This window comes from Macrobrachium nipponense, chromosome 15 (assembly GCF_015104395.2).
Source record: "Macrobrachium nipponense isolate FS-2020 chromosome 15, ASM1510439v2, whole genome shotgun sequence".
Lineage (NCBI taxonomy): Eukaryota > Metazoa > Arthropoda > Malacostraca > Decapoda > Palaemonidae > Macrobrachium > Macrobrachium nipponense.
Window position 1 is genome coordinate 66,799,452 of NC_087208.1, and position 24,594 is coordinate 66,824,045.

General features: G+C 41.1%; 1 protein-coding gene across 1 annotated transcript in view; it reads right to left on the minus strand.

Moving 5' to 3' along the window:
• Positions 1-24,594, minus strand: part of LOC135195029 (serine-rich adhesin for platelets-like) — a 155,544-nt gene that overhangs the window by 80,095 nt on the left and 50,855 nt on the right. Inside the window, exons 7-9 of the mRNA XM_064221342.1 lie at positions 22,103-22,299; positions 14,487-14,600; positions 4,981-5,700 (exon numbers count right to left, since the gene is read on the minus strand). Coding sequence (XP_064077412.1) covers positions 4,981-5,700; positions 14,487-14,600; positions 22,103-22,299 — 1,031 coding nt within the window. The remainder of the gene's footprint in view (positions 1-4,980; positions 5,701-14,486; positions 14,601-22,102; positions 22,300-24,594) is intronic.

The window sequence follows — 24,594 nt, forward strand, 5'->3', positions numbered from 1 at the left end:
TTGACTCTACCGAAAATGGTCGAAAACGCAATTGTAAGCTAAAACGCTTATATTCTAGTAATATTCAAGCATTTACCTTCATTTTGCAACAAATTGGAAGTCTCTAGCACAATATTTCAATTTATGGTGAATTTATGAAAAAAATTAAATTTTTCTTTACGTCCGCGCGGTAACTCTTCGAAAAAAATCTCATACGTGCGATTTGTGGTAAGTTTGAACATTTTATTTTAAATTAGCCGTTACATAAAGTTTTCTATATGAAAATGTGCGCAATTTTATGTATAATACAACAAAAAATAGTTGAAGGTTGTATCTTTCTCATTTTTTTGAAATATTTGCATATAAATCACGATAAATAGAAAAACCCCGTTCGGTCAAATTTGACTCTACCGAAATGGTCGAAAAAACGCAATTGTAAGCTACAACTCTTACAGTCTAGTTAATATTCAGTCATTTATCTTCATCGTGAAACAAATTCGAAGTCTCTAGCACAATATTTAAATTTATGGTGAATTTTTTAAAAAAACTTTCCTTCCCTCCGCGCACGGATTCTCCGAAATGCGTAAGTCCCATCCTCGGAATATTTGCTCCGTTTCATATTAGGCATTTCATAGAGTTTTATATATGAAAATGTGTGCAATTTCATGTAGAATAAAACAAAAAATATTTGAAAGTTGTAGCTTTTCTTATTTCTGAAATAATTGCATATAAAAAAATATATATAAAAAAATTTGACATTCGGTCAACTTTAACTCGTCAGATATGGTCAAAAACTGCATTTGTAAGCTAATATTCTTACAGTATAGTAATATTTAATCATTTGTCTTCCTTTTGAAAGAAATTGGAAGTCTCTAGGACAATATTTAGATTTATGGTGAATTTTGGAAAAAAATATTTGTTTACGTCCGCGCGTTACGAATTCATGCATTATTTTGTGATAATATTTTCTCTGTGTTGCTTTTATCGTTTTACAATGTGTTATATACCAAAATGATTGCAATTTAGTATACATTACAACGAAAAAAAAAGTAACTTGGTACCTTTAACCGTTTTGCGCACAGCGCGATTTGAATACAATTATATATGAAATTTCGTTTTTGCGCTATCATATATCGCATTATTTATATATGATAATGATAATTTTTTTCATTTCTGATGGTTGCATACTAAACTTCAGGCAATGACAAAAAAAGGAGCCAAAAATGAACTCTTAATCTTCAAAACTAAGCGTGCTGTGATTTTTTGAAAAAAATATTTTTTCCGCTTCCACGCTCACTCTGAAACGTCTCCGGCACACGGGAGACATTTTTTTTTTTTACCGCTTCGGTGTTTAAGGGTTAAAATACTATCACATATGAATTTTGAAATTAGTTATATTATTTTTTTTTTCTTTATCGCAGTCCTCCAATTCGACTGGGTGGTATTTATAGTGTGGGGTTCCGGGTTGCATCATGCCTCCTTAGGAGTCCATCACTCATCTTATTATCATTATTATTATTATTATTATTATTATTATTATTTTATTAATTACACAGTCCTCCAATTCAACTGGGTGGTATTTATAGTGTGGGGTTCCGGGTTGCATCCTCTGTCCTTAGGAGTCCATCACTTTTCTTACTATGTGCGCCGTTTCTAGATCACACTCTTCTGCATGAGTCCTGGAGCTACTTCAGCATCTAGTTTTTCTAGATTCCTTTTCAGGGATCTTGGGATCGTGCCTAGTGCTCCTATGATTATGGGTACGATTTCCACTGGCATATCCCATATCCTTCTTATTTCTATTTTCAGATCTTGATACTTATCCATTTTTTCACTCTCTTTCTCTTCAACTCTGGTGTCCCATGGTATTGCGACATCAATGAGTGATACTTTCTTCTTAACTTTGTCAATCAACGTCATGTCTGGTCTATTTGCACGTATCACCCTATCCGTTCTGATACCATAGTCCCAGAGGATCTTTGCCTGATCGTTTTCTATCACTCCCTCTGGTTGGTGCTCGTACACTTATTACTGCAAGGTAGCTGATGTTTCTTGCACGGCTCCAGTGGAGGGCTTTTGCTACTGAATCAATGCCTCTTTTTGTACTGGTTCTGTGCAAGTGCCGGGCATTCGCTTTGCTATGTGGTTTATGGTTTCATTTTTCGTATTGCACTTCCTACATATGGGAGGAGATGTTATTTCCGTCTTTGTTTTCTTTCTTTGAATATATCTGGTTCTTAGGGCCTTATCTTGTGCCGCTGTTATCATTCCTTCAGTTTCCTTCTTGAGCTCTCCCTTCTGTAGCCATTGCCATGTGTCATTGCTGGCTAGTTCTTTAGTCTGTCTCATGTATTGTCTGTGCATTGGTTTGTTGTGCCAGTCCTCTGTTCTGTCTGTCATTCTCCTGTCTGTATATTTCTGGGTCTTAGTCTACTTTTATTAGTCCTTCTTCCCATGCACTCTTTAGCCACTCGTCTTCACTGGTTTTCAGATGTTGCCCCAGTGCTCTGTTCTCGATGTTGACGCAGTCCTCTATACTTAGTAGTCCTCTCCCTCCTTCCTTTCGTGTTATGTATAGTCTGTCCATATTTACTCTTGGGTGTAGTGCTTTGTGTATTGTCATATGTTTCCTGGTTTTCTGATCTATGCTGCGGAGTTCTGCCTTCGTCCATTCCACTATACCTGCGCTGTATCTGATTACTGGCACTGCCCATGTGTTTATGGCTTTTATCATATTTCCGGCATTGAGTTTTGACTTGAGTATCGCCTTGAGTCTCTGCATATATTCTTTCCTGATCGTGTCCTTCATCTCTTGGTGTTTTATATCCCCTCCTTCCATTATTCACAGGTATTTGTATCCCGTCTCATCTGTGTTTGATGTTGCTCCCATCTGGTAGCTTTATCCCTTCAGTTCTCGTTACTTTGCCCTTTTGTATGTTGACTAAGGCACATTTTTCTATTCCTAACTCCATCCTGATGTCCCCAGATACAATCCTTAAAGTCTGGATTAGGGTATCTATTTCCTTGATGCTCTTACCATACAGCTTGATTCTGTTGCCTCTTTTCTTGAGTTGTTGTTGTTGTTTTTGTTGTTGTTTTTGTTATTTGAAAATAATAAACGTATTATCCATACATGTACTATAAAAATCTCAAATCCCAGGAGAGAGAGAGAGAGAGAGAGAGAGAGAGGGAGGAGGAAAGATGGAGGAAGAGAGGAGAGACGAGAGAGAGAGAGAGAGAGAGAGAGAGAGAGAGAGAGAGAGAGAGAACACACTCCCTACCCTCCTGTCACATTCCTTGATATAGTATTTGACAGCTGTTGGACCTCAGTTTGGTACCTGGAGTTTGAAAGATGAGTGAAGACAGGGATTTCCTTCATTCTTACATAATTTTTTAATTTATAAACTAAAATCTTACTAATTCACTATCTAGAGGTTGAGACTTTTTCCCGAATAGCCAATTATCCATCAAGAAGGAGGCAAGTTAATGACCTCTTAAGTTGCGTCATTATACCTTCAAAAGACATTCCTCTGAGTTTGCTGGTGATGTCTACAATAAATCTGTGTTACTCTTATAATCACCAGAATTATGCAACATTTGTAACACAGAATACAGTCAAAAATTAGGTAGGGATGTAAAATGCCCTGTGACAAAGTGTCATCTTTGTCAGGTACATTGATAAAATTTTATTCCAGAAAAACACCGGGACACCGGCTGTGAATCTCATAGTAGAAAGCAGTGAACCTGAACAAAGAAAGCGTAAGATGATGTCTTGTTGGCTATGCAGGATACAGAAGAACAGTCAACCACGTATTGCAACAGTTACTTGTGCGCAAACTTTTTTCATTTTAGGATGCCGTGCGAGGCTATCATTAGCTGAGTAATTACTTGGTAAATTACTTTTATAAAACTCCTCTTCCCACAAATATATGACACAATGCAATGATCGATCCAAATACCTTTTGGGATACAATTTGGTAAAAGCAAAGGTGCACCTCCAGGTACCAGATTTAAACTACTTGTCCAAACTGAATTTAAAGACAAGAGAGGAGGATATCACTCAAACTTCGTTTTCAGAGATATCAAAGTAAATACTACTAAAGATTATTTGCAAAAAGTAATAAGTGACATTGTTCTTCAATATCTACTTCCTCCTAAACCTTATATTTAGTTATTACATATAGGGTTGAAGGTCTATATAGCCTGAGGGTCTTACTTCCTTACTTCTAATGAGGGCCTTACCTTTTTTCTATATCATTAATAATGAACATTTCTGATCATCACAATCATGCATCCAACATTGTTTATCTTTCTTTGACCTTGAATCCTTCTAACTACAACAAACTTTTTACCACTCTTGGATCTTTGCATTATTTTCATTCTTGTGATTTCTATTTCTGCCTCTTCCTCATCAAGTTTACACAACACTAACTTTGTTATGTTTGGGAATTCCTAGAAAGGTAATATGCAAGCCTGTTTCCTTTATTTACCTAACAAGTACACCTATTACCCTTTTCCTGTTTCCTATATTTCCCTAACAAGTAAACCTATTATCCTTTTCCAAGCATACTTAATCAGATCATTGTTAAAAAGTTATATGCCCTATTCTTACAGCTGATAAAGGCTTGTTTATGTATGAATGGCCTTCATTAATCATTATCACAAACAGTTTAGCCACACAACCAAGTTGCAGTTCTACTCTCACTGGGCTGGTAAAAAAGAACTGTTCTCAAGATAAACTTTAAGGTAAAATGTTGGGCATTTATGAGCGAAAATACCAAAAGAAAGAGATGAAAACTGAATGAACAAAAAGTACAAAACATCAAGCAGACCAGCTAAGAATTGGCTTCTTCAAGTGTGGGAGTTCTCCATTCCACAAAGGTCTAATAGTGTTTTTTCTGTAATTCTTTACAGTAGCAAGTCAAGAGTAAACAGCAACTCAAAATATTGAACTTTTACGGACCTATAATAAAATGTGAATTCAGAAACAATTAATCTTACCTGATTTGTACCAGAAGAATGTCCACGGTGCCCTTTCCCAACAAGTGCTGTCAAGCGAGTGCTCTCGCCTATGCAAACTACTTCTGCATCATCATCAACATTCTGTGAATTTGCAACAGTCTCAAGGGCAATCAACTGTCTCAAAGCATCACCAGATTCCCCTTCTTCCTTCACTTTAAGATCTGGATCAAATGGATCGTCTGGGTCATGAAGGTCCAGAGGGTCCATTACTGATGTTGGTGGTGACAAATAGTCCAGTGGTTCTTCTTTTACATTAACAGGCAGAGACAGCCAATTATCTAACTGAACAATATCATCAGCATCAATGTCAGGAGAATTCAAACAGTCTGGCTCAACATCACTCCCATCTTCCAATTCTTCTTGCGAAGCGTCTCCAGCATAATCGTCTAAGTCACCGTTCAGGATTTCTGAATCTCTCCCCTTACTTAAGTTACTATTTCCCCCTTGACTGCCATTTACATCACTCTTTGGTCCTTCAGAATTGGTTCCAGATTGCTCCACCTCTGAAATTTGCTCTCCAGATCTACCAGATTCCTCAGCATCTTTACTAAACCCATCTTCAACCCTCGTTGATATTTTGTTCCCTGTCTGCTTGCTCTCTTTCCTCTTCTCATTTTTGCCAAGGTCCTCTTCACACCTTCTTAGTCTAGCTTCATGGCTCTGTAGAGATACTGCTGAGCTCTTCATCAGCAATTCAAGCTGGAAGAAATGAATATATGGTAAATAAGCAGGATCAAAGATCAATATAGTGATAATCACCATTTACCTTATCAAGAAAAATTAGAATAAGACCATTCCCATTAAAGCATTTACTTTCTCTATCAAGACCTCTCCATACAAAATGATATTGTAATGATACAATTAAGTTTGTTCATACTTACCTGGCAGATATATATATAGCTGTATTTTCCGAAGTCCGACAGAAATTAAAAAACTTACGACACACGTAGTGGGAGTCAGGTGGTTAGTACCCATTCCCCGCCTCTGGGAGGCGGGTATCAGGAATTCATTCCCATTTTCTAATTTCATAATTTTTATTTCCACTGTCTCCTGAGGGGAGGTGGGTGGGTACTTAATTATATATATCTGCCAGGTAAGTATGAACAAACTTAATTGTATCATTACAATATCATTTTGTTCATGAAACTTACCTGTCAGATATATATATAGCTGAATCCCACCTTTGGTGGTGGGAGTAGACAGAATAGAAGATTTTAGGAAACATATATATGCAGATAAATGATATCTTGATTCCTTACCTGTTAGCATAGCTGACTTCGTGGTTACTGCCGCGTAAGTCTGCTTGTGCTACTATAGAGTTGCCAGCGAGGTAAGACCTATATAGCTGTGCACTCAAGATGATCTGTCAACGGGGGCGTGACCACGATGTGACTAGACCATTGACCATACAATGAGGGCAACGAAGTAAAAAACCACCTGGCCTAGTCTACCAAAGGTATACCACTAAACTAGACTAAAGAAGGGAGATCCGCCTCGGGCGGTCAACCCCACAACCACACACACAATTAAAAGCTCACCTAACCACTAAAGGAAAGGATGAGTGCTACTCCTGCCCCCAAAACAGTGTCTGCAGCGACGTATGGTCCAAGCGACGAGCAATGTTCGTATGTCGCTTTCACCTCCCGCAGGTCGTGTGAAGCGAACACCGAGTTGCTCCGCCAATATGTGGCACTCAAAATGTCACTGAGTGCCATATTTCTGTGAAGGCTATCGAGGTCGAAATAGCCCTCACCTCGTGGGCATTCACTTTTAAAAGCTTCATGTCACTATCACTAAATGTGGAATGAGCTTCCTTAATGGTGTCTCTCAAGAAGAAAGAAAGCGCGTTCTTTGACATGGGAAGATCGGGCTTCTTAACCGAGCACCACAAGTTGCCCGAAGGTCCTCTACAGTCCTTCGTTCTGTCTAAATAGAATTTGAGAGCCCTGACAGGGCACAGGACTCTCTCTGGCTCATTACCCACGATCTCTGTCAAACCCTTGATTTCAAATGTCTTGGGCCAAGGGTTGGACGGGTTCTTCCGTTCTTTGCTAAGAACTATAGGGCTTAAAGAACAAAACAGCATCAGAGTTCTTAAACCCAACATGCTTGCTTATAGCCTGGATCCTTCACTAACTCTCTTCGCCGCGCCAGAGCAGTTAGAAAAAGTGTCTTCCTTGTAGGTTTCTAGCGAAGCTAAGTAGAGAGGTTCAAAATTACTGGACATCAAAAACTTTAGAACAATGTTCTAAGTTCCAAGAAGGGACTCTTGGTTGAGGTACCTTCGAAGTCTCGAAAGACTTCAGAAGATCATGAAGGTCTCTGTTGTTGGCTAAGTCCAGTCCTCTATGCCTAAAAGACTACAGAAAGCACACTTCTGTAGCCTTTTATCGTAGGCACCGCTAAGCGAACTTCATTTCTCAAGTAGAGAAGGAAGTCTGCGATCTGGCTCACAGAGGTAGAGGTGGAGGAAATGCCTTTCTTCCTGCACCAGCTCCGGAAACAGCCCACTTGGATTGGTATACGGCAATAGAAGAAGGTCTTCTTGCCGTTGCGATTGCTTTCGCCACAGGTCTGAAAAACCCCTCGCTCCTGCCACTTCGGGATAGTCTGAAACGCGTCAGGACTCAGAGCGGGGGAGGTTTTTGTGATACTCTCGAAGTGGGGCTGTTTGAGTAGATCTATCCTTGGAGGCAGAGTCCTCGGAAAGTCTACTAGAAAGGACATGACCTCTGTGAACCAGTCGGTCGCTGGCCAGAAGGGGGCGATGAGAGTCATCCTCGTTCCCTCTGATGCCGCGAATTTCCTTATTACTTCCCCTAGGACCTTGAACGGGGGAAAGGCATATACGTCTAGTCCCGTCCAGTCCCAAAGAAGGGCGTCTACTGCTACTGCTCCTGGTCTAGAACTGGTGAGCAGTACAGCGGGAGTCTCGTTGTCCTGGAAGTTGCGAAGATCTCTACTAGAGGACATCCCCATAACTTCCACAACCTCTGGCATACTTCCTGATGAAGGGTCCACTCCGTCGGCAGAAGTTGACCTTGTCGACTGAGCAGATCTGCACGGACGTTTTCTACCCCTGATATGAATCTCGTCAGGATAGAGACGTCGTGTGCCTTCGCCCCACGCCATCAACCAGGATCTCCTTTGCAAGGAAGAACAGGGATCGAGAGTGGGTTCCTCCCATGTTTTTCTGAGGTATGCCAGGGCTGTGGTGTTGTCCGAGTTGATCTGCACCACATTGCCGGAGACTTCGTTCTGAAAGAACTGGAGCGCCAGATGAACTGCTGCCAGCTCCTTTAGTTTATGTGCCAGGACACCTGTTCCCCTCTCCAGGTGCCTGACACTTCCTCCCCCCCCCAGTGTTGCTCCCCACCCCGTGGAAGACGCGTCGGAAAACAACACTAGGTCGGGGTTCTGAAGCTTGAGGGAAAGACCCTCTGCGAGCTTCAAAGGGTCGGTCCACCATCTTAGATGTTCCTTACCTCTTCTGATAACACCAGAATCGAATCCAAAGTGTTTTGGTGCTTCCAATTGTCCGCAAGGAAGAATTGAAGAGGTCTGAGGTGCAACCTCCCTAGGGAAACAAACTTCTCCAGTGAGGAAATGGTCCCCAGCAGACTCATCCATTCCCTCACCGAGCATGATTCCTTCCCCAGAAAGGTTGACACTTTGCTTAGGCAATCTAGTTGTCGCCCCTGGGACGGAAAAGCCCGAAAAAGCCACTGAGTCCATCTGAATCCCCAGATAGACTAAAGACTGAGAAGGGTGGGTTCGATGATGACCTTTTCGAGGTTCACCCTGGAAGCCCCAGGGACTTCGTTAACGACAAAGTCGTGTGAAGGTCCTCAGACACCGGTCTTTCGAGGAGGCTCGTACGAGCCAGTCGTCCAGGTAGAGAGAGATCCTGACATTGGAAAGATGAAGCCACCTCGCAATGTTCTTCATCAGTAGGGTGAATACCATGGGAGCAGTGCTGAGTCCAAAGCAGAGAGCCCTGAATTGAAACACTTTTCCTTTCAGGAACAAACCGCAAAGGTATTTCCTGGGACTGGGGGTGGATGGGGACGTGGAAATACCGCGTCCTGGAGATCTAGTGAAGCCATCCAATCCCCCGGTCTTAAGGCTCCCATCACTGACTGAGGTGTCTCCATCTTGAACCTCTGCTTGATGACAAAGAGGTTCAGGTTGCTGACATCGAGTACCGGTCGCCATTCCCCCGACTGCTTTGGCACCAGGAACAGTCTGTTGTAAAATCCGGGGGAATTCAAGTCGGAGACCTGTTCTACGGCGTGTTTCACGATCATCTGATCTAACAGATCGTAAAGCACTTGTTGCTTTTCTCCCCGATAGGAAGGAGACATGTCCCTGGGTGTCGTAGACAGCGGGGGGGGTGGTTTCAGGAACGGGATCCGGTAACCCTTCTTTAAGATGTCCAAGGACCATTTGTCCGCACCTCTCTCTTCCCAGGCTTGCGCAAAAGCTGAAGCCTGGCTCCAACCGGTGACTGATGACTTCTGCTTCACTTCTTGTTCTTGGCAAGCGCAGTGGCTCTGCCTCTGGAAGTGCCTCTTCCTCGAGGGGCTGGTCTCGAGGAAGAACTACCTCGAAAGGGCTTCGATTTCTTGAGAATCGAAACTCCCGAGGACGAAGGAACCGCAGGTCTCCTTGAAGATTGTGCGAGGAGATCTTGCGTGGCCTTCTCCTGTAGGCTGGTAGCAATGTCTTTTACCATAGCCTGGGGGAAGAGATGATCCGAAAAAGGAGCGAAGAGCAAATCTGCTTTTTGTGACGGAGAGACAGATTTAGCTGTAAAATTGCAAAACAGGGATCTCTTCTTCAAGAGCCCTGTGCAAAAGTGAGCTGTAAGCCTCCTCCGAACCATCTCTGACTCATTAAAAGAAACTCCGGTCGTATCTCTAAGACCCGAAGTAACTTGCAAAGTCTCATCACAAACAGGTGGGAGGCGACGAAAACTCCACATCTTCGTCCACACCGAGCGTCCGCTGGCGCACACCTGGCGTCCACTGGCGCACACCTGGCGTCCACTGGCGCATACCTGGCGTCCACTGGCGCACGCCTGGCTGCAACTAGCGCGGGATTGGCTCCACTCGCGCGCTGCTGGCTTCCGCTGGCGCAGCTGGCACGCTTGTCCACTGGCGTGCGAATGACATTTACTAAGGCGCGCTTAATATCTCGTGCGCGCTCTGCTTCCGCTGGTGCACTCTTAGATGCCACTGGCGTTCGCTTGGCTTCCGACCGAGCGTCAGGAACGTGAACTTGCACCGAAGCGTTCACGCAAGTATCGAGCTCTCGCACCGCAAGCTTACGAGCGGGTAATACCGCTTCATGCGCAGAGCGAGCAAAATCCTCTCACGTCCTCCAGAGAGCCGCTGGGGAGTCGCACGAACTCTAGCAGGCGAAGAAAGTGGAGAGATAGGACGAGCGAGGAGAGGGAGAGGGAGACCTTCTAGATCTCTTCACAGGCAGACGGTCATCCTTCCTCCTGGGACGTGGTTGCGTCCCTTTCTTAGCAAGAGCATCAGCAAGCTGTTGCTGCAAAGAGCGCAGGATCTTCTCAGTAGGAGAGGATTCCTTGTCAGGTGACGGGCTGATCCTGTGAGAAGACGAGGGGCGAGGGGACGCCTTCTTCCTTCTCCCAGAAACTGCCGTAGCACGCGCTCGAGAGCGACTGGGGCGCTCAACAAAGTCATCATCCGATGACTCCTTACGCTTCTTCTGTGGCGGGAAGGCTGCGAACACACTCTCAGGCGATGATCGCTTCTCGAGAGCCAAAAACTGGACGTGAAGCGTCACGATCACCAACGCTCCTTTTCAGCGGGCGTGAAATAGAATGAGAGCTCCACCCCTTTTGTGCGGGGTTTCGGGGAGGAAGCCTCTGAAGAAGAGAAACACTCTTTCAGGAGGCGTGCACGCGCACGCTCCTTGGCAGTCTGTGTAACGTCAACAGATACTGCCGAAGGCACGTCAGATCGGTGGGCGTTTCCCCGTAACCCTCCTGCGGCTTTCGACATGCCCTCTCCCTGAAACCTGGGAGTCCGGCAGCGGTCTAGGCCTAGAGGCGAAATGGGGCCAATCTGACGCACCCTCCACCAACGAAGGAGCACTGTCACTGCACTTTGCACCTTCACTTTTGCCTTCTAAGGCGAGCACTTTAGATTCTAAATTACGAATCGACTCTAAGATAGGTGTAAGGGTATTACCCTCCACAGACACTGTTTCAGGGCCCGAAGGCAACACTACAGGGTTAGGAGTAGTGATTAAAGGAGGGTTAGTAGGAGAAACATGAACTTCCTGACGTTTACCTGAAACGCTCCTGGAGGAAGACCTCCTTAACCTATCCCGTTCAAGCTTACGCAGATAGGACTCATACGCTCTCCATCCAGAATCAGAAAGACACTCACATTCCTTGCAGCGACTTTCATACATACAATCATGCTCTCTGCAACTCTTACACAAAGTATGAGGGTCTACTGATGCTTTCAGTAGCCTACCTCGACAATCACTCTTGGTACAAAACCTGGCGCTAGCCGAACTAGAACCAGACATCTTATTTAAAGAGAAATCAAGCCAAAATCAATCAAATCCACAATTAACGTGTGCCTAGCCACCGATCCAAAAGTCAAGATACCAAAAAATCAAAAAGGGGTACTTATAGTAGCCAAGTTTCCTAAATTCAAGACGGAGGTGCTGAAAACTGTGTTTACAACACCGGCGACAGAAAAATTATGAATAGAAAATGGGAATGATTCCTGATACCCGCCTCCCAGCGGCGGGAATGGGTACTAACCACCTGACTCCCACTACGTGTGTCGTAAGTTTTTTAATTTCTGTCGGACTTCGGAAAATACAGCTATATATATATCTGACAGGTAAGTTTCATGAACAAAACATATTTTTACAATAAAACATTTTTATGCAAACCCATGAACCATAACATTTTTCTGCATCTAACTCTTTCAGGCTCACTAAATCAAATAGATTTGAAGACGAAACTGCATGATATTTGTGCCAGCCAACTACATTGTGCCATACGGCCTCACCAACTAGTGTAATTCTCTCACTGAGCATAAGAGGCACAAAGACCGGTGCTCCAAGAAATGCTCGCCTCCAGTGTGCCAGATATAAAGATGAAGTTCAGAACAGGATGAAGATGAATAACTAAGAGCCCACCCAAGTAAAAATACATTGCCTATTACACAAATAGGTCCAAGCAAGTAAATATCAAGGGATTTATGTGTAACATAATATAAATAAAATGTGGCAATAGTATTCTTACCATTCTAAGTGCCTACTTCAAGTAAAGCAGGACTGTTCAAAATTATTCTTACAACATGCCAGACAGGAGAGGGCTTGAGCCTAAAGGGCCTTGATCCTGGACATAAGCCAATGTAATGAATAGCTACAATACAAAAATTGGAAGTTTTTCAGAAACAGGGCGAGCATGACAACTTGACAACAAGAAGAAAATTGAAAGCATTCTATTCTACAGATAGATGTACAACTTAGAGCTCTCACAGAACAAAGAACAGCCCAAGTAGATAAAGGCATGGCTGGGATAGAAAGAAAGAGTGTGTTGTCCTTGCTGGAAGAATGTCTTAGGTATAGACTCATGGGTAAATGAAAATCCCACATAGGACAAGTGTCTAGAGTGAAATACCTTGCCCAAAACAAGTTACTGAAAAAGTACTGAAAAGCTTAAGGTAAGTCAGGACAATCAGGAACGCTATCTTAATAATAAAACCCAAAAGAGAAGTGCCCAGTAGACTTGTAATGAATTCAAGTACTTGGCGAGACTTCAGAATATTGTAAGGACAATCATAGGGAGTGATCTCTCTCTCTCCCCCTTATTCCGAGTGCTCGTGATTCCAAAGAATCTGAGAGCTCAGTGAGTACTCGAATTTCAAAGAATTCGGTGCTCTGCAAGACTCCCAAATTTTGTAAAAACAATCATCGAGAGCAGCCTCTCTCAACTTCCAAAAAATCGATAAGGAAAACAGGCACAGACCCAGTCTTAGATGCAGACTTCTAAGAACTGAATCAAGAGCATGACTGATAGATAGCATACTCGGGGGTCCCAAAAACACAAGACCCCATAGGAGAATGCGAATTGGATCCCGCCAGGGAAGAGCCAATGAGAGAACCACTGCCTCCTCGGTGGGAACCTGCTGAATACTAGTGGTAGTCTTGTACGTATTCATCAAAATGGCAAAAAGATCCAACAAGGAAGTTTCCAACACCTGACACAGAGCTCAACACACATATGCATGAAGGGACAACAACAACTAAAGAGCCTGATGAGTCTTCATGGAAGTATTTGTCAGGATTATGCAAACTTCTGGTATGTACTGAGGCAGAATGGAAACCTGGTGCCTTTCTACATGTGAAGATTGTAAGGACCAGCAAATAGATAAGCACTCACCTTCTACATTATATTCTCAATTGCCTTAATGAATCTACTCCAACTATTTACAGCAAAAACCCTAATGTCAACCTTTACTTTATCATACCAACTAATCCTCTCTATCCCTCTTGACCTTCTACCTCTAAGTGGCTACACCCAAGCCATCTTTACTCCTTCCTCCTGACTCATCCTTATCACATGCCCAAGCCATCTCTATCTTGACTGTCTCAAAATATCAGTAACGGCACTTCTAATTTCTTTATTGTTCAGCCTCTCTTGCAGCAAAATCACCAAAATCCACCTCTCCATTCTCATTTCTGTTTGCTCAAGTTTCTATTCCTCCTTCCCTCCTGATGCCCCTGTTTTTGGACCATATATTACAACTGGTCAATGGTACAATAAATTCTCTTTTTCAATTTACTTGGCATTCCATTCATTCCCCTACGCTGTTTTAAATCTAACATCTTTTATCCTGTATAACCTATCTCCAACAGAGTCCTACCCCTTTTTTACCCTTTGCAAGTCTTCTTCAGTCTGTACCATAATCACCAGATAACTTGCATATCACAATCCTCATAAATTTTGATTTGCAATCCAGTCACTAAATGTATCCTGTTTTGTCACAGGCTGTTATTGCTGCTATCCTTATTATACATTATTTCAACCAACCTAACCAACTTTTCCAGTACTTTATTCCTTCTTAAACATCAAAACACTGGTATTCTATCAAATGATGTCTCCATGTGACATTCTGCAGGTTAGAGAAACAAGAGAAAATAGTGTACAAAAATCACTAATTGGTTTCTGAAATATTGCAAAGTCAATGTCTACTTTTTACTTTCTCTTTAGGCCTGGGATAAAGCCAGAAATTGTTGCTTGTCCAGTCAATCTGGGATAAACATGACAAGTAAGCCTTCATGAAGAAAGAAATAAAAGAATGATAAACAAATTTACACCCATTTTATACTGAAAATACTCTTACCCACTGAGGTGTCAAATTTCAACATAACCATGTGGATGCAATGCAAAATGGAAAACTTGAAGGCACCAATATAATTACCTGTATGTTGAGGGGCTTGATGCAACAACCTGCAGGAGGCAACAGCTTCAAAACTGGTTCCTTCACAGGTTCTATTTCCAGTGGGAAATTTACTCTTGATACAAGTGTTTCTCGCTGAACGTAAGTCAAGGATCATCAACAGAACAAGCATCCTACTCCAAACATTATTATAAAAAAATCTTTCTCAAAGATGATGAAAGTATCTGCACTCCCACCGCAGTCTCAAATCTTTACACAATTATGGTAGAAAATTAAACTATAGTCGCAACTGTAGTTTCATCTACTACCATAATCCCTATTTAGTGCAGCAGATAAGTAGAAAAATACTTCAGTTTGTGATACCAGCATGAAATTAAGTGCAAATACGTACTCATTTAACTCATTTTAAACCCCACTTTTGAAAAATCCGGGTGTCCATGCAAAATTTCGACATGGCTGCTGACTGTTTTGATTTCTGACACTATGAGTAAATCATTGTTGAAATAAATACATCAATCATATGAGTAAACCATTGTTGAAACAAATACATCAATCATTATTCAGCTAATGTCTTCTGGTTAGAAGAGTTAACTGAAGATATCACCAGACCTCTACTACTATATTTACCATTGTGATAAAAGATGGCATACAAAATGGCCACCATGAAACATTTTCCTAGATAAATCTGCAACTATGAAAGATAGACATGAAATTTTTATCTATGCCTACATTTCTTATGCCAGAGAATCTGTTTCTAGCATTTCTATTGGGCTATCATCAATATTACATCTTGGAAAAGGACCTCATAATGCTACTGGGAAGTATACAAGCACCTGTAGGTGCTGTAGCATAATTACATTGTAATTGAGGATAGATAATTTTTTTTTATTTCAGTGTGAGGCTGTAGGAAAAGGTTAAGCGGATATTAAATCATTAAAAATGGTTGAGTGGATATTAAAAATTTGGGGAAATGAGCACTGTAATCAGAAAGATTTAGAATTAGTGCAACATATAAAATTATTTTTTTCACTAAAATACTTTAGTTAATGATACCACAGACCAATATTTGAAAATTACTGGGTATCCACTCAAAGCTGCAAAGTGGCTACCATTTTTCAAGATTGCTGCTACTCACGGTTTTAATATGGGAACCATGTCCTCTGATCATGTTTTTATGTCTTTGTTTTGGTTATACACTTTTGTTCTTACACAGAACAAACTTTTGGTCTCAATAAATGCAAGGATTTTGTGGCACCTGGCATCCAATGTGTAGTGGAGGTGGAAGCGAGTCCAGAGACAATGCTTGAATCCAGTGACGCATTAGTCTTCTTTCAGTGATTTCTTGCAACACATTTTCTGGGAACGTGGTAGTGTTTTAGTTTTTCAAAATTTGTGTGGTTTGGGATGTTCCAGACATTTCGGGTTCGTGTTGCAGACAAGGTTTATGTGCGAGGATTCATCTTTCTTTTGAATATTTTCCTAGCCTAATCTTTCCTATATGCAACAATCATGCAACCTACCCACCAGCCCATGTTCTCAGTCTCAGTATAATCCAGCTTAAGACTTTGAACAACAACAACAAGACTTACAACCCACAAATTCCTATAAGACAGAGACCGCTTTCCTACAAGACGAAACACCAGATCAGTGTCTCCTGTTCTGCACACTCTGTTATGTTTACATTTCCGGCCCATGCCACCGCCATCTTGGCTTTTATGACGTCACAACACAACTTAAGTACATTAAGACATTTCCTAAAATCAAACAAGTTTCCTGTACATTGAACAACACCCACATTTCACCAATACAGAAAACAAAAATAAAATAACACTGGTTAAACTGATATATAATCACACTTATCTTTCTCCTTCCCCTCCAACCTCTTCCGAACCTAATTCCCTCTAATCTCCTTTATATTCTCCAACTCTTTACCTTCTACATAATTCTAATATTTTCCCTTGAAACTCCTGCTCTAGTTAATACATCAACTATTTCATCTTTTCCTTTTATCCATCTCACCTTCTGTATTTCCCCCGATTCTATTGTCTCTCTTCTTGCTGCAATATCTATTTTTAATCTCTTACTATTTACACCGGTACTCGGTTCTATTGCCATCATTAAGTTTTACTATTAACCAACTGCTTACAATTTTCTCCCTCCTACTATTTCTTTCCACAAATGTTTGACATATATATCAATCCTTCTATGGCCTCCCCCACACTCAGAGCCTCTACTTCCATTGTGGACTTTGCTACTCTCAAGGACTTTCTGGACTTCCACCATATGAGACTTCTCCCCTTACCATCTGTCAAGGATAGAACATAATCCAATTGAGTAAGGTCACCTACTATAGATTTTCCAAATTAAGCATCTGCATAGGCTTCCCAATAAATCTTTTCTTGTTCCCAATGAGTTGTCCCTTCTTTAAAAACTTAATTCACTAACATCGTATGATCTTTTTGGCATGGTATGTAGCAATACCCAATTCAACTGTCCTAGCTTCTGGTTCTCTTATAGAATTTATGTAAAGCCCCTTGATTAAAACTAAATCTATTTTCCTTATGCTCTACTATTACTCCTATATACTTGAAACATTACTAAACTTTTACTTTCCTGTTCTACTTGCAATTTCCCTTTCAATTTCCCAATGGTTTCCTTTAAAAAACTTTCGGTTCCTCCATAGAAAAAATCATCTACGTGTACACAAAATACCATTCAATTTATTGTCTTTCCTCCAAAAGAATATGCACGTAGTCCCCAGTTTTATCGAAGGACTCTGTTAATGGCGATCTGGTTATATGGCATTTGTCTAGTGCCATAAAATTGGCGATTACTGGCGCCATAATGGTCCAAGTATCAGTTATTGGCACCATGAGGTGCCAATAATTGAGCTATGGCACAATAACATACCCAATAGAAGTGCCATTAACCAAAATTCTGCGCCATAAGTCGCAGAGTTTCGATTATTGGGGGTTTTCACTTATCAGCAGCACCCTGCCGAGAACAGAACCTCAGCTGATGACCAGGAACTGCATGTATTAGGTTCTAGTCTACTTCTCTCACCTTTAAGTTCCACTATTTTTACCACCTTATAATACCATGCGTTTGCTGCATCCTTGAGCCCATAAACAGTTTTCTTTAATTTCCATAATCCACCCCAACCATCTTCCTTATGTGGTTTTAAATATTCTTCTCTTTGTCTTTCATCACCTTGTAAATATGCAGTTTTTACATCTACGTACAACAATTCTAATCTTTCAATTTCATTATTGTCAAACAAAATGTTAAAATTTCAGCATTCCAGGTAGGAGCGTCTTCTTCCCATTCAGCCATCTCTTCTTCAAAACCTCTAGCTACCAATCTTGTTTTACATATCCTTTCCCAACCCCCTTTACCCTTTCAGTTACTACCCATCTTGTAAATAGTATAGCTTTTTGTCCGTCTTTTACCTCTTCATATACAGTAGACCCTTGACTCACAAACGCATTGACCCACGTACAACTCGATCCCCGACCAAAATTATAGGTAAAATTTCACCCTTGACTTACGAACTAACTTTGAGATACGAACAAAAAAAAAAATGCGGAAAATAAAAATTCTGTTTGGGTCATGAACTAATTTTGAGACATGAACATTTGAAAAATGCTGGAAATTTCTGGAAAATAACAATTCACTTTGTTTCACAAACTAATTTTTAGACACAAACATTTGAAAAATGCGCGAAATCGCCCAGCACACGTGAGAGCGTTTGAGTTGCCATGGGACCAGCCATCCTCCAGCCGCCCACGCACGGCGTCACCCACGCATCGCTCTTTGTCTCATCTCATTGTGTACAAGACGTTCGTCAATTCGCTTAGCATTTTTTGCGCTAAAACTTGTGATTTTCTTCATAATGGGCCCTAAGAAAGTGAAGAGTGGTGGTGAAAGTAAGAAAGTGAAGAGTGATGGTGAGAAGAGGGTGCAGAGGAAGATAACCATTGAAATAAAGAAAGAAATTATAGAAAAGTTTGAACGTGGTGTTCGCGTGACCGATATCGCAAGTGAGTACAAGATGGCCAAGTCGACAATTTCGACAATTTTGAAAAACAAGGATGCCATTAAAGAAGCAAATGTAGCGAAGGGAGTGACAGTACTAACCAAGATGAGATCGCAAACCCTCGAAGAGGCAGAAAAAATAATTTTGAAGTGGGTACATGAGAAACAGATGGCAGGTGATAGTGTAAACGAGCCGATCATCTGCGAGAAAGCTCGGCAAGTGTATCAGAGTTTGCTGAAGGAAACTCCTTCTACTAGTGCCACGCCAGATGATTTTAAGGCTAGTAAAGGGTGGTTTGATAACTTCAAGAAGAGAACTGGAATTCACTCTGTAATTAGGCATGGTGAGGCTGCTAGCGCAGACAAGGCTGCTGCTGAGGCATTCGTGACTGAGTTTGCCGAGTTCGTGGAGGCCGAAGGATACGTCGCTCAACAGATTTTCAATTGTGATGAAACGGGCCTCTTCTGGAAGAAGATGCCCAACAGGACATTTATCACCCAAGAAGAGAAGGCGCTCCCAGGCCACAAGCCAATGAAGGATAGGCTTACGCTTTTGTTATGCTCAAACGCAAGTGGCGACTTGAAACTAAAGCCGCTACTTGTCTACCATTCAAATAACCCGCGTGCCTTTAAGCAGCACAACGTAAATAAGGCCAGACTGCCTGTAATGTGGAGGGCCAATACAAAAGCATGGGTGACACGGAACTTGTTTATGGAGTGGATTGATGAAGTGTTTGCGCCGACCGTGAGTCAGTACCTAACAGAGAACAAGCTACCCCTGCGGTGCCTTCTGATCATGGATAATGCCCCGGCACACCCTTCGTACTTGGCTGACTGCAGTGAACATGACTTCATTCAGTTCAAGTTCCTTCCACCCAACACGACCTCTGTTCTCCAGCCCATGGACCAACAAGTCATTAGCAATTTTAAGAAATTATATACGAAGGCGCTCTTCTCCAGATGCTTCCGTGTAACTGAAGAGACAAAATTAACCTTAAAAGAATTTTGGAAGAAGCACTTTAATGTTTTTCACTGCATAACCCTCATTGATAACGCATGGACTGAAGTTACGTACCGCACATTAAATTCTGCGGGCGGAAATAAAAACTTTGGCCCCAGTGCGTAACTGTCCGTGACTTTGAGGGCTTCGATGCAGAGATTGTGCAAGAAATTGTGTCCATGGGCAACAGTATGGGTCTACAAGTCAACGACGAAGATGTTGAAGAATTGGTCGCTGAACATTCAGAAGATTTGACTGCGGACGAACTTGTTCAACTCCACAAAGAGCAGCAGGAGCAACTTGCTCGGGAGCAATCAACTGACGAAGAGGAGGCTGGGGAGGAAGTTACAGATGTCAGCAGTGATGTGATAAAAGCCGCATTGGAAAAGTGGAATGATGTCCAGTGCTTCCTTGAATTGTATCATCCGGACAAAATTGTTACGAACAGGATCGTGAATATGCTCAATGAAAATTTAATGAGCCATTTCAGAAAAGTTATGCAAGGAAGGAAAAGGCAACAGACATTGGATAAGTTTGTGATTAAACGTTCACCAAAAAAACCTAGAAGAGTTGAATCTCCGGAACGAGATCTCCCCGACCTGGATGGGGGAGGGTCTCCTTCCGCACAATAACCTCCTCCCCACCCACCACCCTCCTCTTCTCTTGTCCGTCAAGCCAGAAGTCTCGCCAGTCATAGTAAGTGTTCAGTTTACAAACGTTTTAATAGTGTTAGTTTACCATTTTAAATTATATTATTAGATATATTAAGGTTTTTTACACTGACTTTTACATTATCTGTGTAAAATAAGGCAAAATATACATAATATATTGGTTCGTAGGGGTCGAGAAACCATTAATATTATTCCCATTAAACCTTATGGGGAAATTAGCTCCGAGTCACGAACAATTTCGAACACGACCAAGGTCTAGGAACGGATTGTGTTCGTGAGTCAAGGGTCTACTGTACCTTGTTTTCTCTCCCAAGCCTGTGGTAGGGGTGTAGGAATGGTACTACCACCGTAGGTCCTACATGTAATAAAAGGCAACTAAAAGAACTGCTGCTGCCTTGCAGTCTTACTTTTTCAGTAAAAGGCTAGGCCCACCGCAAATAGCTGTGGAAACTGCTGCCTTGCAGTCTTACTTTTTAGTAAAAGACTAGGCCCACGCCAATAACTGTGGAAACTGTTGCCTTGCAGTCTTACTTTTTAGTAAAAGACTAGGCCCACGCCAATAATTGTGGAAACTGCTGCCTTGCAGTCTTACTTTTTAGTAAAAGACTAGGCCCACGCCAATAACTGTGGAAACTGCTGCCTTGCAGTCTTACTTTTAAGTAAAAGGCTAGGCCAAACACCAATAACTGTGGAAACTGCTGCCTTGCAGTCTTACTTTTTAGTAAAAGGCTAGGCCAAACACCAATAACTGTGGAAACTGCTGCCTTGCAGTGGACTTTTTAGTTAAAGGCGAGACCCACCGACAATAACTGTGGTTGATGACAGCAAGGGCATGCGGTCGTAAAAACCCCTTTGCCAAATAATAAACCATGCCTGATGTTTTAAGGGAAGGCGCATCAGGCAACCAACCCCTTAGTGCAGGGATAACGTTGGGAAAGAAGAAGATACTTTGTTTTCTCTCCAACTTTGTAGTTCTTTTTCTTTAGCTTCAATTATGCCTCTATTTTCAAATCCTAGCAACAACTCCTCTTCACCTTCAGTTTTTTTCTACATGACTATAACCCTTTAAGTTAACCCATCCCTTGTCACCTGACTTGAGTCTTGTGAACATTGTATGAATCTGACCAAGGTTTGCCTAATCTTTTTCCTGTCAGACCTAATAAAGTCCATTCTTCTACTTGTCCTGTATCATTGTTTATAGCTCTAACTATACAGTATTTCCCTTTTTGAATTTGGGTATCACTTCTATCAACTCACTTTTCTATTAACTCAATTTCCCTGTCATCTTCCATTGTTTCCTCTACCACATCTCTTTCTAAAGCCTCTTCTGTGTCTGCATTCCTTCTCCAGCCCATTATTATCTCCTGTCCTTCCTACCTATCTACATTCCCTTCATTTGGGGCTAGTATCTATCTTTCACAATGTGTGCTTTATCTATTTTTGGTATCTTTTCTGTTTCTGGTGATAATTATTTAATATCCACTTAACCTTTACTTACAGCTTCACACTGAAATCAACAACAAAAAATTATCCATCCTCAACTACAATGTAATGCTCTACAGCACTACAGATTACAACTATATATTCTAATTTACATGGCATTTGAAATCTAGACAAACAGACCAAAATTACACTTTTATCTCATATCAGGTGTTACCAGCAAATATTAAAAAGAATGACCTAATCAAAGAGCAAAATATTCTTCACTGATAATACTTAGATCTGATTTTTAATAAAAAACATTACAAACAATGAAGAATTTATGGAACAAATACTCAGTGAGACACTCACCATCTTTTAACCAATATTAGATAATGATACAAAGCTACATTATTGAAAAAACCAAGTTCACATATCCCACCTAGAAATGATCAACATGTACACATAAATTAATTCAGAAATTCCTTTACAGGTTAGTTTCAAAAGGATACAAGTTTCAAGTTTGCATTCCGCCATTTCTCCTGAAGATGAGACAGCACAGTAGACAAGGGTTTCTGTGGGGAAGTGGTGACACGAACACGTGGGTTATGTGCTAGCCCTTGCACACGACACCAAGCTTCCACACTTCGCGGCAGTATTTCAACAACTATACTTTGAGGCACTCGCACCTCACGTTGCTCTCTATGTTCTGTAATAGAAGACAATGAAGAAACATTCATATGAAAAGGCAAAACTTGTGCAGTGCATCACCGGCTTACAAACAACACCCACTTAGGCCATAATTAATCTTACAGCACTTTTTCAGCACCACTAACAGCATTTTACAGTTACATTAAAGTTATGTCAACGTAAGCGCCATTGACAACATTAACAGCAAGAATAGGCATCAAGTTAACAGCGCTTATGGAACTGTAACGTGATGCAACATCAAGTTACAGCGCCAAAAATTAAGTGACAGGGAAAAAAGCACCATTAAGTATATCTTAGTTTAACCAGACCACTGAGCTGATTAACAGCTCTCGTAGGGCTGGCCCAAAGGATTAGATATTTTTACATGGCTATAAACCATTTAGTTACTTAGCAACGGGACCTACAGCTTATTGTGGGATCCAAACCACATCGAGAAGTGTATTTCTATCACCAGAAATAAATTCTTCTGATTCCTTGTTGGCAGAGCGGAGAATCAAAACCGGACCCCGAGATCGGTAGTCAAGCACGTTACCGACTCGTCCAACAAGGAACTACCATAAGCACTGTTAAAGGCAAAACACTGACTTATGGCTCAGAGATGGAACAGATCCCCCACCGTAATTCAAGGACTTACTTTAACAAATATGCTGATATAAAATTTTTCTGATATGAAATACAATAAAAGCCTAGCAAATGTACTAATATAAATTTTTTTTCTTTATAAAAAGTAAAATAAAAACCTATCTGAAAGTAAAATAAAAACCTATCTGAAACCCTCATGACTAAAATATAAGTGTCGAAAATCACAGTTACAATGCCAAAAGATGATGATCTAACTCGTTCTTGAAAGCTTATTCAACAATAATTTTTGACATGTTGCCAAACAAAACTTTGAATACCCTATTATTTAAATCAATAAAACATTTTCTTCAATATGTAACTTATTCTAGTCAACAAAGTTCAATGCGTACGTAGTTCAGCCATGTACGACCTAACATTGTTAGATCAGTGGTCTGGTTACACTGCCTTCATGACAAAGTTCTGCATAAAATCTTATTCTGCCATCCCTGAGCTGACTGAGGCAAATGCACTATGAACTTCAACACTAGAGGCAAAAAACTCCTATATCACTCATTTCTGCTGAAACACTAGAAAAGTATAGACTATTGGTTACAGTCAGTATTTCTTTGAACTGTAATAGTAGTTAATAATAACCTCATCTCTACTTCCTAATATGTTTGGCTATGCTTCCCACCAAAATCAAAACACATATATGGAAGAATTTTTTCCAAGAAGGGTTAATTAAACCCATGATGACTAGTGCTAAACTTCTTATACACATCACACTGCATACACTCCAACAAATCTAACTGATTTTCAGTAATTATAATATCCTTCCCCATATCTCCACTTCTTTAAGGCACATTAACAGATATTTCACCAATAAATGTTGTGCAATATATGAATCTATCTTTGAAATGATATTGTTATGATACAATAAAGTTTTATGCATACTTACCTGGCAGGTATATATATAGCTGTATTTTCTGAAGTCCGACAGAATTTAAAAAACTTCCGACACACGCAGTGGTCGGCCAGGTGGTTAGTACCCATTCCCGCCGCTGGGAGGCGGGTATCAGGAACCATTCCCATTTTCTATTCATAATTTTTATTTCCACTGTCCCCCTGAGGGGAGGTGGGTGGGTACTTATTCTTATTTTATTAATAGGTCGTTTTTGTTTGTTTTTCCAGACCTCTGAGTCTCAAGTAGACTCTTCTCGGGCTGGTTCTCAGGGTGGGTACTTGAATATATATATAATCTGCCAGTTCAAAGTATGAACAAACTTTATTGTATCATAACAATATCATTTTGCTCATGAACTTACCTCAGATCATATATATATAGTTGAACCCCATCGTTGGAGGTGGGAAGGGACAGAATAGAAGGATTTTGGGACACAAATGCATGCAGATGATTTACATCTTGGTTCCACCTGTTAGCATAGCCGACTTCGTGATTACTGTCACCCAAGTCTGCTTCTGCTTTACTAGAGTTGCCAGCGAGGTAGAGACCTATAAAGCTGGTGCACTCCAGATGATCTGTCAACGGGGGCGTGACCACAATGTGACTAGACCATATTGACCATACCATGAGGGCTAAGAAGTAAAATAAAAGTATATATATAATTTATATATCACCACCTGACCAACCTAGCCAAAGTTAATGTGTGTTAACTAAGGCTTCAGAGTTAAGAAGTCGCCGTTGTCAGCGACTCCACAACTAAATTAAGAG